This window comes from Schistocerca americana, chromosome 7 (assembly GCF_021461395.2).
Source record: "Schistocerca americana isolate TAMUIC-IGC-003095 chromosome 7, iqSchAmer2.1, whole genome shotgun sequence".
NCBI classification, from domain to species: Eukaryota; Metazoa; Arthropoda; class Insecta; order Orthoptera; family Acrididae; genus Schistocerca; species Schistocerca americana.
The window spans coordinates 605,194,611-605,209,862 of record NC_060125.1 but is presented as its reverse complement, the minus strand read 5'-3'; the positions used below and the strand labels follow the sequence as shown (position 1 = coordinate 605,209,862).

General features: G+C 41.3%; 1 protein-coding gene across 2 annotated transcripts in view; it reads right to left on the bottom strand.

Moving 5' to 3' along the window:
• Positions 1 to 1,648: 1,648 nt before the first annotated feature.
• Positions 1,649 to 15,252, bottom strand: part of LOC124621876 (CRAL-TRIO domain-containing protein C3H8.02) — a 69,425-nt gene continuing 55,821 nt past the window's right edge. For both annotated transcript variants that reach the window (XM_047147342.1, XM_047147341.1), the window contains exons 4-5: positions 7,742 to 7,953; positions 1,649 to 1,985 (exon numbers count right to left, since the gene is read on the bottom strand). In XM_047147342.1, coding sequence (XP_047003298.1) covers positions 1,889 to 1,985; positions 7,742 to 7,953 — 309 coding nt within the window. In that variant the 3' untranslated portion in view covers positions 1,649 to 1,888. The remainder of the gene's footprint in view (positions 1,986 to 7,741; positions 7,954 to 15,252) is intronic.

Sequence of the window (15,252 nt, the reverse complement as noted above, 5' to 3'; positions counted from 1 at the left end):
ACCCCACACAACAAGAACATATGGAAGATACAGATTCAGATTCACAAGCCTATATTCATTTTATATATGTGGACGGGAAATAATACTCACAGGGAATGGCTGCAACAAATTGCACAAGAAGACAGAAGTTCAATATTTCAATCGTTTAAGGCATTGGAAGTCAATTGCAAGCTATATTACCACTTAAAATTATATACTATAATAATTCACAGCTGAATTATGAGTACCTGGAGCACACAGGTTTCTGTGTTATACTCTCATCATAAACATAGTGCCATCCAATGTTTACATGAAATGCACCAATAGCTGTTACATTACTTCACAACATTAATAAATTATACTAAAATAAATAATTCCTTTGTACAAAGTTATTTACATTTTAGGTCTTTTTTATGTGCAAATAGGAAATTTTACACAGTACTAAATCCAGTCTATCAAACAAGCAACTTCATTTGATAATCCAACCACTGAATTTGAGTTCAGTTTCACATTCATAAAATCAACCTAACCAATGATAAAAATCTTTAGTTAACAAAAAATTAGAAGTTTTAACAAAATAAAAAGTACAGTCTTTGCCAAAGACTTTTGAAGGCAAGAAACAAGTTATGTGTGTCAAAGTACCATGCCAATACACTGAAATTCACATTCATTACTTCCACAGCAACTAGTGAAATGTCTGAGTGATGTACGATCAACTCAATATTTGCTGCGCAATTTAGGATTTTGGTGTACTTGCAAATTTAACTGGAAAATTAGAGAATATCTTGCACAAAAATTAAGTAAATCTAAAACACCTGTTATGTGCAAACATGTCATCAACTACTTAGTAATGTGACAGCTTACAGAATCATATACCTACACAACACTGATACATAGTGATCCTTAAAAAAATTAATACAGCAGTAAATAAAGTTTTAGTGCAAGATATATGAACATTTTTCTTCTATTTCTACAAATAGGTTTTATCGAAACACAATGTACAAACTATGGTCTCAGCGCAAATTTATGTAAATCACTGCAACAATCTCATGGATTAGATACAAAAGTACATCATACCATATTCTCTTCAGCATTAATTTAAAAAATGACATTTTTGGGAAGAGATGCCGACTGTGGAATTCAGAATTTTTTTGTCCTCTTTTGATATATGGCTCTAAATTAAAACTAAAGGAATGATCTATACATTGCATGCTTCATTAAAAGAGAAAACAACAACATTCAAAACTTTGAAGGCCACATCGAAACCACCATAAAAGCATTTGCAACTGCATGTACAATGACAAATAAAACTGTAACACTGAGGGTCAAAAACACAAGATACTACAGAAAAAATGCTAAAAATAACTACAACACCAATACAAGTAAATGTTTACGTTAATTACACCATTAAAATGCAAAATACAGGAACTAAAAAAAAGCACTCATTTGCATTTCACAACTGATTTAATTTATACTGATGAAGCCTTCACCAACTCTCCAATGTTAGCTGAAATTTTTACACAAAACAATAAAAGTTTTTACACTTCTTTTATTTTGCTCCTCATGAAGATATATAGGATTAATGCATACCAATAATGATGAAATGCTTAAATGCTGAATTCATGTTTTACTATAAAATGTTCTTATTTGTCCTGAAGTCCTGGGTATCTACACATTACAAAAATTAGCTTTACTGTTACACAGTTTAGTGATGAAGACTGTAACACAATATATGGGCAAGAGAGACAAACTGCCAGTACTTTAAATAAATTCACATGAGTAAGCATTAAAATATTTTGAAATGATCTGTTTTTGATTAGAGCTCAAATAATTTTATGAACGGCTGGTGCTGCCGTGCACTTCTATAACAATGAAATCGACATTTATGGGAAAGTGATACTTGTTCATTCTACATATTTTCAGGTATAACATCAGGTATAAGATATGTTGATAAGTCATTTATATCATCCACAAACTTAACTTTTCTGGAAGTGTTCTCATCCAACCTGCAAAAGGAAAACGAGGAAAATCATTTATCAGTCTGATCTGATTTCAAACAAGTCTTTCATATTTATCACACAATTTTATCTAACAGGTGAATATTGAAACAGAATTTATTATACAAATAAATTATTTTATTATCTGCATTTTAAATATAGCTCTGCTGAAGAATATTAGTGAACAGATGTGATGTCTCTAGACACACAAGATCATACAGACCTGTAGTGTGTAAAGACTGAAGCAGCCACACTATATTATATTATCATTATCCAGTGTTCATACAATAATAAAAAATATCTGCCTTCTTACTGACTTAGTCAACATACAGAAAACTGCTGCTTTTCAAAAATGTACTGTACGTGATGGAGGAACAACACAACAAAAGCAGAGTGACAGAACAGGAGAAAGGAAAAAAATACAACATAATGGAAGCTGGTTTTGTTAAATTTCTCTCAACTCAACAATTAAAATCTACCACAACGTCCACGTATACACAACACGCCAAATATATTTTATACAGCTTCACATTCACAATGACACTACTGTCAATGGACATGGAGTTGAGAAAGAGAGGTTACCAGTCTGTCGCAATTTATGGAATTACCTTTAGTGGAAATACGAATGGCATATTAAAAAGCATCAATAATTGTTGTGACTCGCCGATCTTTCAAAGTGCCGCCACGCAGTTACGCGCGTACTCTACATGCGGCGCTGTCTGCCAGCCATGCAGCAGCAGCGCCACCTAAGCGGCCAGCCAGCCAGCAGCCACTAGACTTGGACTCAGTTATGATTTGACTGTTGAAGAGCACACATCTTACTCTGTTTACTTGATCTGTGACTTTCATGTATTGCGTCTTCCTTGAAATATATTTGTTCAACTTGAAGTTATTACATTGGCGACGAGAATGGGATTTTTCTTTTCCATCGTTGACCCACATGTTTCCATGGCTACTTTAGAGCAACTATTGCAAGGTCTCATAGAACAGCCAACACTTCTCACAAATGCAATTCGTGATTTCGTCACTGCATAAAATGCGGGGCGTCTCTCGTCATTGTCTCTACCTACTTTTCCTCCTTACGACGAGACTGAGGAAGACTGGTCTGATTTCGAAAAACGTCTTCGACAGCACTTCTCGGCATTTCATGTCACGGATGAACAAACATGTAAGTCTCTGTTCCGTTCATGGATTTCACCTCAAATGTATCGGTTGTTGTCGCAATTGGCTCCTTTGAAAGATCCTGCATCTCTGTCCTTTGCTGAAATGTGCTCACTTCTGTCCGTCTATTTTCAAAAGCAAACGTATGTGGTAGCCTCTCGTGTTGCCTTTTATCATTGTCAAAAACAACCGAATCAATCCTATCGCACTTGGGCTGCTGAACTTCACGGCCTCAGTAGAAAGTGTCAGTTTGTTACTGAAGTTCCCAAAGAATCCTACGCCGATTCCATGGTAAGGGATGCTATTATCCGATCGGCGCCCAACAAAGAAGTTAGGCAACGTGCCCTTCAGTTGGCAAATCTGACTCTAGATGAAGTCCTATCCATTGCTCAGTCTTTTGAAATTTCTCGCGCCACTGGAGCGCAAATAGAGGCATGGCGCGATGTCAGGGAAAAACAACCTCTGTGCGATGTTGACGAAGTGTGTGGCGTGTCCCCGCCGGCCGGCGTGGCCGCAGTACGCTCCCACGCGCAGCCTCGGCCTAACCGTAAACAACCCTCTAAGAAACCGCAGCTAAACCCACGGCAACTTCCTTCATGTCCGCAGTGTTTTACGAAACATTCACGAGAAGATTGTCCACAACGTTGGCAAAAAAAAAAAAAAAAAAAAAGGGTCATGTGTCATCCGTTTGCAAATCCGGCCGCCTACATGATGTTCATGAACATGACGCTGATTCTGATTCTGTGTTGTCTGTAAATTGTACTTCTTCCCTTTCAGGGAAGTTATTCCTCTCTGTCCAAATACTTGGTCGAGATGTTTGCATGCAGGTGGATACTCGTTCTGCTGCCACTATCATCAATTCTCAAACGTATCTTCAGTTGGGTTCTCCAATCCTGGCACCTGTCACTAGGCAATTACGGACTTACAATAAACAGAAGATTTCTCTCATGGGACAATTTGATGCTGGGGCATCTTACAAATCTGTCATTCGCACTGTTCCCTTATTTGTGGTCAACCATAGTAACGTGGAGAATCTTTTCGGTTTCGATGCCTTTTGCGTTTTTGGGTTCTCCATAGATGACTCTGTCAATATCATCTCTGATGCTATTCCTTATGCTCAATTCGATTCCTTGTTGATGACATTTTCGTCCCTTTTTTCTCGTGGGTTAGGCCATGCAAACGACTTTGAAGCTCATATCATGCTCAAACCCACTACTCGGCCAAAGTTTTTTCGGGTTCGGCCCATTCCTGTGGCCCTTCGTGATCAGGTCAAACGGGAGCTGGATCGTCTCACTGCTTCAGGGGTCTTGCTTCCTGTCACTTCCAGTGAGTGGTCCTCTCCTGTCGCTGTCGTTGCTAAGCCAAATGGTGATATTTGTCTCTGTGGCGATTTCAAAGCCACTGTAAATGCTCAATGCCTTATCGACACTTACCCTATGCCTCGACCTGAAGAATTGTTCACTAAACTTTCTGGAGGCCAGTATTTTTCTAAACTTGACCAGTCAGAAGCTTATCATCAACTTCCTCTCGACGCTGCTTCCCGGCAGTTTCTGGTCCTTAACACGGCTTTCGGCCTCTATCAATGCCAACGATTGCCATTCGGGGTTGCCAGCGCCCCTGCTCTCTTTCAGCGATTCTTGGAACAATTATTGCTCACTGTCCCTGGGTGTATAAATTACCAGGATGACACTGTTGTCACTGGCTCCACCACTGACGAACATCTTCAAAATCTCCGCACACTTTTTCATGTCTTACAGACTGCCGGTCTTAAGTGTAATCTTCAGAAATCAAAATTTTTTCAGGCATCTATCACGTACTTGGGGTTTCAACTCTCTCGGGATGGTATTCGTCTGCTTTGGCAAACTGTCGCTGTGATTGATGCCCTTCCTCGCCCTACATCTGTTAAGGAACTGCAGGCCTTCTTGGGGAAAATAGCATACTATGACAAGTTTTCACTGTCTGCTGCTTCGGTGGCTCAGCCGTTGCATCGCCTGTTGCATAAAAACGTGCCTTTTCACTGGTCCGCGTCATGTGATGTGGCTTTCCAGCAATTGAAGACTTATCAACCAGGCCAACATCTTGTTCTTGCCGCGGACGCCTCTCAGTACGGGGTCAGTGCAGTCCTTCCGCACCGTTTTTCTGACCGTTCTAAACAACCCATTGCTTATGCCTCCAAAACACTCACGGATGCCCAACAAAAATATTCTCAAATTGAGAAAGAAGCTTTGGCCATCATTTATGCTCTTCATGAGTTTGGTGTTTTTCTCTATGGCTCCAAATTTCATCTTGTTACGGATCACAAACCACTTGTTTCCTTGTTTCATCCATCAACGTCACTTCCCGACAAGGCTGCCCACCGCCTCCAGCATTGGGCTCTTTACTTGTCTCGTTTTAATTATGAGATTCATTTCCAGCCGACAGCTCAACATGTCATTTCTGGCCGACGGCTCAACATGCAAATGCTGATGCACTGTCTCGCCTTCCCATGGGTCCTGATCTGGCATTCAATAGGGACGAACTTTTGTGTTTCCACCTGGATGTTGCCAAGCAGCGGGTTGTGGATGGGTTCCCCATCACCAGGGACCGGCTGGCGGCTGCTACGGGTTCTGACCCCACCTTCTCCCAGGTTTTACGCTGTATTCAGAAGGGTTGGCCAGATCGGCCGTCTGCTAAGACTACTGATCCGTTGCAGAACTACTACACTTTGCGTTACCGCCTCACAGCTAGGGATGGTGCTATCCTCCTTTCCACCGAAAATGCTTTGCTGCGTGTTGTGGTACCTGCGTCTTTGCGTGCTTCGGTCTTGCTCCTCCTTCACCCAGGGCACTGGGGTGCCTCTCACACAAAATCTCTAGCGCGCCGTCATGTACTGGCCCGGCATCGACTCTGAAATCGCACACACGGTCGCTGCCTGCGGCCCTTGTGCGTCACAGGCCGCCGCCCCAAAATCATCTTTGTCACCGTGGCCTTCGCCTGAGAAGCCCTGGGAGCATATTCATGCTGACTTCGCGGGACCTTTTTTAGGTACTTATTGGCTTCTCGTCATTGACGCCTACTCTAACTTTCCTTTCATTGTGCGTTGCACGTCACCTACCACCGCGGCAACCACCAATGCTCTAACTTGCATTTTCTCTTTGGAAGGTCTTCCCTCTACTCTTGTTACTGATAATGGTCTGCAATTTGCCTCTTCCGATTTTGCGGATTTTTGTTCCTGTCACGGCGTCATGCATGTCACAGCCCCTCCGTTCCATCCACAGTCAAACGGTGAGGCTGAGCGACTGGTCTGCACATTTAAGGCTCAGATGAGGAAACTCCTGGCTTCTTCTGCTGCTGATGATGAGCTTCTCCAATTTCTGGCTGCTTACCGTTTCACCCCCATGGGCAACCACAGCCCAGCTGAGCTCTTACACGGCCGACAGCCCCGCACGCTACTTCATGGCCGCGGATGCCTTCGCTTCGCCGGTTCACCGCCGACGACCTTGTATGGGTATGGGGATATGGCAGGAGGCGAAAATGGAGTCCTGGCTGCATCTTACAACAACGTGGCCGACGTCTGTATGAAATCCAGACGGACACGGGTGTTGCAGTCAGTGTATCATTCGGACCAGCTTCGGCCTCGTGTGCAGGCAACGCCTGTTCCGGATGCCGCTACAGCACCTTCGGCTCTACCTGACGCTTGGGATACTGGAATCTCTCATTACTCACAACGCAGTCCTCTCACCATCATATCGGTGCCAGCACAAGAACTGACGCCACCAGGAGACATGCCCATGCAGGAAACAGATGAGCATCATCTGTCGGAGCAACTCTACTCACCTCCTTCTCCTACGGTCGCAGACACATCGCCCATGTCTCCTGTTATAACAACCGGACTTGCTGCAATGGGCAGATTGGTGCACGGGGCCCCAGCAGATTCGACCCCCACGTCTCCTGTCATCTCGACCCGTTATCATCGGGGACACTTCCGTCCGTACGGGAAGCCTCCTCCTCGAGACTTTATGGCCAGTCAAACAACACCTATGGACATTAGCAATCTACAGGCCACCTCCATCAAGACCTGTGCAAAAACTTCAAAGGGGGGGGAAAGTGTTGTGACTCGCCGATCTTTCAAAGTGCCGCCGCGCAGTTACACGCGTCCTCTACATGCGGCGCTGTCTGCCAGCCATGCAGCAGCAGCGCTACCTAAGCGAGCGGCCAGCCAGCCAGCCAGCAGCCACTAGACTTGGACTCAGTTATGATTTGACTTTTAAAGTGTACACACGTCTTACTCTGTTTACTTGATCTGTGACTTTCATGTATTGTGTCTTCCTTGAAATATATTTGTTCAACTTGAAGTTATTACAATAATGAGACAGGGGCACTCCTAGAATATGAAATTAGTGTAAAACACACACACACACACACACACACACACACACACACACACACACTCTTCAAAAAGAAAAGTTTGCAATAATTACATACCACAGCAGGTGGATAGCTAAAAGCAAACATACTTTGAAAGTGAACAGAAATAAAGAGGCAACTAAACATAAATTACAGTGCACAGCACAATTCATTTTTGGCAGTTGTGCCTAAGAGGCCAGCAGGGCAGAGAGACATACCATCCCCTAATGACTGGCCAGCAGGTGGAGAAGACTGCTGGTGCATTCAGGATCAAGCAAATGCCCAGTCGTTCAGGGTAGTGCTTGCTCAGAAGCCATATGAGGTTCTTGATGAGCTGGTAGTCCATGCACGTTATTCCAAAGTCCTTCAAGTCAAATATTATGCACAAGTTGTCTATCACCTCCTCAAAGCACCTCTTGCATGCGTCTTCCTAAAACACAAATAGTAAGCAGAGTTTAATTTCTTTGTACCACAGCATTGGAAACTGTTGGGATAATACAGGTGCAGCACAGACATGGAGGTGAGACAAATGGAGCACCAGTTAGCTATGTAGTCGATTGCACGTACCACTGGCTATCATTTTAAACAATGGAAAATCCAGGATGGAATGTAACAATATTATGAGAAGAAAAGTTGCCGTTCACCATATAGCAGAGATGCTGAATTACAGATAGGTACAACAAAAAAGACTGTCACAAATAAAGCACTCAGCCAGTAAGGCCTTTGCCAAAAACAGACGACAGACAGACACGCACACGCACACGCACACCCACACCCACACGCACACCCACACCCACACAAAATGTGTGCAAGTTGCATTTGTGTGTGTGTGTGTGTGTGTGTGTGTGTGTGTGTGTGGTGTGTGTGTGTGTGTGTGTGTGTGTGTGTGTGTGTGCGTGGGCATGCGCGCGCACTGTCTATTTTTGACGAATGCCTTACTGGCCAAAACCTTTATTTGTGATAGTCTTTTTGTTGTACCTATCTGTGACTCAGCATCTCTGCTGTATAGTGAGTGGCAACTTTCCTTTTCATAGTATTGCCTATAATTTTACATTTTTAACTTGCTAAATTCTCTCTCCGACTATGATATCAAATAAACACATTAAAAAACTTGTGGAAAACAGCAAAAAGCTTTAAAAGGAAGCAAACTTACTGGGAGTGTTGTTTAAATTCATACAGTTTTTATGTTAAACTTTGTACTTCATGTCACAGGAAGTCTCCAGGACAAATAAATCAGTAAGTTAACATATTTTGTCAGTAATATTTACTAATGTGTTCCAGGAAAACATTTTGGAGGACGTTAACTATTACAACGAAAGTCTGCATACAGAATACATATGCATACCTCACGCACAATTATTTTGCAGATGTACCGCTGAAATGTTAGAAGTTTATAAGACTATTACATGTTACATAGCGTACATAATAATTTAATAACCCATCACGGTTCAAAAGACAAAGAATGTTTTCATTATTAAAGTTCCATGACAAAAAAAAGTTGCTAGATTGCATTAAAGTTGACCTCAACTAAGAAACAACATAATTGGTGATGAAATAAATTTGCAAGAGATTTACTGAGCCTCCCTGATACCAAAATTAGTTTAAATACCTAGCTTATGATACATATACTCAAGAACACATCAAATCCTGAATAAAATCTTTATTTATAAATCTATAGCATATTCAGAGGAAGAGGATAATGTATCTAACATCGTTAAATTACATTTTTCCTTTATTGTATTTGTTCACTTGTAAATATGCAACAAGTATTGTTGAAGGATACAGCCAACTACAAAAAGTTGGAGTTATAAAATGCAGACGTGACAGTCACACATGTGTTCTGTGTTTATCTGAGAGTGGGCACAGCCATTGTCAACCTTGCTCGGCTGTCTGACAACTAGAGGCGGGTGAGCTTCATTCGGGCTGTGGGCTGAAGAGCCTATAGACAGCACCAATAGACAGTGGTACATCTGAAACGGAGTCATTGGGGGACATCGTCGGAATGTGAAACATCTGTATCCTCGCCCTAGTGCTGATAACACATGCTGGATGGAAACCTGCAACTTCTGGCCGTTTTAAGAAGGCAGCATCCATAGAGGTCTCAAAATATAGTTTAATCATGAAAATATTCTATAAAAATGAATCCAGACTAACTACACAACAACCAATAGTGTCATTTTAAAGCGAAAATTAAGATGATTTCACTGATAGTTATCTGCCTTTAAGGATACAGTGTACTTTTTCGGCTCAATATAATGTAAAAATCAACACCTACTTGTTTCAGGCACTGTTTATAAAGTATATGTTTTACAGATGTTTTTGTTGATACCAGGTAATGCAGCACACTTTCTAAACAAATCAGAAGTATTTTGAATATTTATGAACCTGCTTATGGTTATTAAAAAAATTACAAAGAAACTGATGCAATTTTTTTTTCCAAAATGCTTCCTCAAATTGAGGTACCTTTTAATCCAATGTTATGCATTTGAAGGAGGCCAAATTTTTACCAGATATGCATGACATGGACATAAAAGAAGGTTGTATACATGGAAGAAGCCTGGAGATACTGACAGATTTCAGATAGATTATATAATGGTAAGACAGAGATTTAGGAACCAGGTTTTAAATTGTAAGACATTTCCAGGGGCAGATGTGGACTCTGACCACAATCTATTGGCTATGAACTGTAGATTAAAACTGAAGAAACTGCAAAAAGGTGGGAATTTAAGGAGATGGGATCTGGATAAACTGACTAAACCAGAGGTTGTACAGAGTTTCAGGGAGAGCGTAAGGGAACAAATGGCAGGAATTGGGGAAAGAGATACAGTAGAAGAAGAATGGGTAGCTTTGAGAGATGAAGTAGTGAAGGCAGCAGAGGATCAAGTAGGTAAAAAGACGAGGGCTAGTAGAAATCCTTGGGTAACAGAAGAAATATTGAATTTAATTGATGAAAGGAGAAAATATAAAAATGCAGTAAATGAAGCAGGCAAAAAGGAATGCAAACGTCTCATAAATGAGATCGACAGGAAGTGCAAAATGGCAAAGCAGGGATGGCTAGAGGACAAATGTAAGGATGTAGAGGCCTATCTCACTAGGGGTAAGATACATACTGCCTACAGGAAAATTAGAGAGACCTTTGGAGAAAAGAGAACCACTTGTATGACTATTAAAAGCTCAGATGGAAACCCAGTTCTAAGTAAAGAAGAGAAAGCAGAAAAGTGGAAGGAGTATATAGAGGGTCTATACAAGGGCGATGTACTTGAGGACAATATTATGGAAATGGAAGATGATCTAGATGAAGATGAAATGGGAGATATGATACTGCGTGAGGAGTTTGACAAAGCACTGAAAGACCTGAGTCGAAACAAGGCCCCAGGAGTAGACAACATTCCATTAGAACTACTGACGGCCTAGGGAGAGCCAGTCCTGACAAAACTCTACCATCTGGTGAGCAAGATGTATGAAACAAGCGAAATACCCTCAGACTTCAAGAAGAATATAATAATTCCAATCCCAAAGAAAGCAGGTGTTGACAGATGTGAAAATTACCGAACTATCAGTTTAATAAGTCACAGCCGCAAAATACTAACGCGAATTCTTTACAGACGAATGGAAAAACTAGTAGAAGCCGACCTCGGGGAAGATCAGTTTGGATTCCGTAGAAATGTTGGAACACGTGAGGCAATACTGACCCTATGACTTATCTTAGAAGCTAGATTAAGGAAAGGCAAACCTACATTTCTAGCATTTGTAGACTTAGAGAAAGCTTTTGACAATGTTGACTGGAATACTCTCTTTCAAATTCTGAAGGTGGCAGGGGTAAAATATAGGGAGCGAAAGGCTATTTACAATTTGTATAGAAACCAAATGGCAGTTATAAGAGTTGAGGGGCATGAAAGGGAAGCAGTGGTTCGGAGGGAGTGAGGTAGGGTTGTAGCCTCTCCCTGATGTTATTCAATCTGTATATTGAGCAAGCAGTGAAGGAAACAAAAGAAAAATTTGGAGTAGGTATTAAAATCCATGGAGAAGAAATAACAATTTTGAGGTTCGCCGATGACATTGTAATTCTGTCAGAGACAGCAAAGGACTTGGAAGAGCAGTTGAATGGAATGGATAGTGTCTTGAAAGGAGGATATAAGATAACATCAATAAAAGCAAAACGAGGATAATGGAATGTAGTCAAATTAAGTCGGGTGATGCTGAGGGAATTAGATTAGGAAATGAGACACTTAAAGTAGTAAAGGAGTTTTGCTATTTGGGGAGCAAAATAACTGATGATGGTCGAAGTAAAGAGGATATAAAATGTAGACTGGCAATGGCAAGGAAAGCGTTTCTGAAGAAGAGAAATTTGTTAACATCGAGTATAGATTTAAGTGTCAGGAAGTCGTTTCTGAAAGTATTTGTATGGAGTGTAGCCATGTATGGAAGTGAAACATGGATGATAAATAGTTTAGACAAGAAGAGAATAGCAGCTTTCGAAATGTGGTGCTACAGAAGACTGCTGAAGATTAGATGGGTAGATCACATAACTAATGAGGAAGTATTGAATAGGATTGGAGAGAAGAGACGTTTGTGGCACAACTTGACCAGAAGAAGGGATCGGTTGGTAGGACATGTTCTGAGGCATCAAGGGATCACCAATTTAGTATTGGAGGGCAGCGTGGAGGGTAAAAATCGTAGAGGGAGACCAAGAGATGAATACACTAAGCAGATTCAGAAGGATGTAGGTTGCAGTAGGTACCGGGAGATGAAGAAGCTTGCACAGGACAGAGTAGCATGGAGAGCTGCATCAAACCAGTCTCTGGACTGAAGACCACAACAACAACAACAATGCATGACATGATGGCTGAGGCACTGGACCTATTTAATTCCACCTGTTATGTATATTACAAGGATAAAAAAATATCACATCTTACACTTTAATTTTTTTCCTAATAAAAAATTTTTTTCCCTCAATAATTTAGTTGATTCTGCAATAAAACTTAGGTCTACTACATAAGTATGGACTATTGCAAGTTATAGAAAATAAATAGAGCGATGCTTTATAAACTTTATGAAATATTTGTATCTGAATTCTGAAAATGACAACTTGTGGGAAATTGTGAATGAAGATATGAATCTAATTAAACTGTGCCCCAGAACATTCCTGAAGCATAGTCTTCATCCTGCAGCATTTCTTCATCTTCAAGCTTCCTCTTGACATTCCTTTTAGCACTTCTTGCTTCTTTGGTAACTTGAAGACTAAATCTTTCAGCTTCATGCACCCGTTGTCTGTCACACGCAAGCAATCGATCTTCCATATTAGAGCCGCATTTTACATCTACATCTACATCTACATCCATACTCCGCAAGCCAGCTGACAGTGTGTGACGGAGGGTACCCTGAGTACCTCTATCGGTTCTCCCTTCTATTCCAGTCTCGTATTGTTCATGGAAAGAAGGACTGTTGGTATGATTCTGTGTGGGCTCTAATCTCTCTGATTTTATCCTCATGGTCTCTTCGCGAGATATGCGTAGGAGGGAGCAATATACTGCTTGACTCTTCGGTGAAGGTATGTTCACGAAACTTTAACAAAAGCCCGTACCAAGCTACTGAGCGTCTCTCCTGCAGAGTCTTCCATTGGAGTTCATCTATCATCTCCGTAATGCTTTCATGATCACTAAATGATCCTGTAACGAAGCACGCTGCTCTCCGTTGGATCTTCTCTATCTCTTCTATCAACCCTATCTGGTACGGATCTCACACTGCTGAGCAGTATTCAAGCAGTGGGCGAACAAGCGTACTGTAACCTACTTCCTTTGTTTTCGGATTGCATTTCCTTAGGATTCTTCCAATGAATCTCAGTCTGGCATCTGCTTTACCGACGATCAACTTTATATGATCATTCCATTTTAAATCACTCCTAATGCATACTCCCAGATAATTTATGGAATTAACTGCTTCCAGTTGCTGACCTGCTATTTTGTAGCTAAATGATAAGGCATCTATCTTTCTATGTAATCGCAGCACATTACACTTGTCTACATTGAGATTCAATTGCCATTCCCTGCACCATGCGTCAATTCGCTGCAGATCCTCCTGCATTTCAGTACAATTTTCCATTGTTACAACCTCTCGATACACCACAGCATCATCTGCAAAAAGCCTCAGTGAACTTCCGATGTCATCCACCAGGTTATTTATGTATATTGTGAATAGCAACGGTCCTATGAGACTCCCCTGCGGCACACCTGAAATCGCTCTTACTTCGGAGGACTTCTCTCCATTGAGAATGACATGCTGCGTTTTGTTATCTAGGAACTCTTGAATGCAATCACACAATTGGTCTGATAGTCCATATGCTCTTACTTTGTTCATTAAACCACTGTGGGGAACTGTATCGAACGCCTTGCGGAAGTCAAGAAACACGGCATCTACCTGTGAACCTGCGTCTATGGGCCTCTGAGTCTCGTGGACGAATAGCACGAGCTGGGTTTCACACGACCGTCTTTTTCGAAACCCATGCTGATTCCTACAGAGTAGATTTCTAGTCTCCAGAAAAGTCATTATACTCGAACATAATACGTGTTCCAAAATTCTACAACTGATCGATGTTAGAGATATAGGTCTATAGTTCTGCACATCTGTTCGACGTCCCTTCTTGAAAACAGGGATGACCTGTGCCCTTTTCCAATCCTTTGGAACGCTACGCTCTTCTAGAGACCTACGGTACACCGCTGCAAGAAGGAGGGGCAAGTTCCTTCACGTACCCTGTGTAAAATCGAACTGGTATTATGCCTAATTTTCTCAGGACTTCCAACCTTCCTATCACTCCATCACTGAAATATATCACTGCATCTAGTACACCAACTTTTAATGTATTTAGACCTACAAAATCATTCTTGGGTAATCTTTTCCATATGCAATGGTTGAAACTTTCATCTGTATTCCGAGTACCCCCATGAAGACATTTACTAAGAAAAACAGGGTCACTCAGGTCTCTAAAAATTGGTTTTATTTCATTCATAAAAGGCTCAGGAACAGAATGCTTATGATGGTATATCTGACCACTTTCTTCTGCTTTTTGGTAACCACACCAAGAATCTGTTTCCTTTAGGGCAAAGTCCACGAACAGGGTGGTCATCTGTGGACAAACTATGAAAGTAGGTGGCCCATACAGTTTTTCTCATTGTTGTAACATCATTCAGAGGTGCAGTTCATCTAATGGCCAGTCCATAACAACTCTGAAGAAGGTCTATTTCAGTTTCTGTCAATCTGCATCTGCCAGACAGAGATTTTCCATCAGACAGCTACTTTCTTTACTTTTCTCTTTGTAGCTTTCTCAATTTAGCACCCATCCTCTTTTGCACATGTCCACAACAATCTAGTTTTGTTACCAAGGTATCACCATAAACATTGAACTCATTAATTTCATTGAAAGCTTTAGAGTCCCCATCACCTAGATAATTCGTACATCTAACGTTATAAACAGGCACTGAACTCTGAAATATTTGTAGAGCTGCATCACACTCCATACCTTGACTGTAACCATCATAATTCTTAGAACACTGATGTTCTATACCTCCTTCAGTGTTACCATGGCTGTTGTGGCAGTACTTAGATAAGCACTCAACATCAACAGCTTTTCCATTCTCCAGAGAAGTAGCATTTACACCACCATTCAAGGAACGATGTCCTTGACGTTGCCATGTCCCATCAAGTGCAACAGCAATGTCCCTGGTTCCACTAA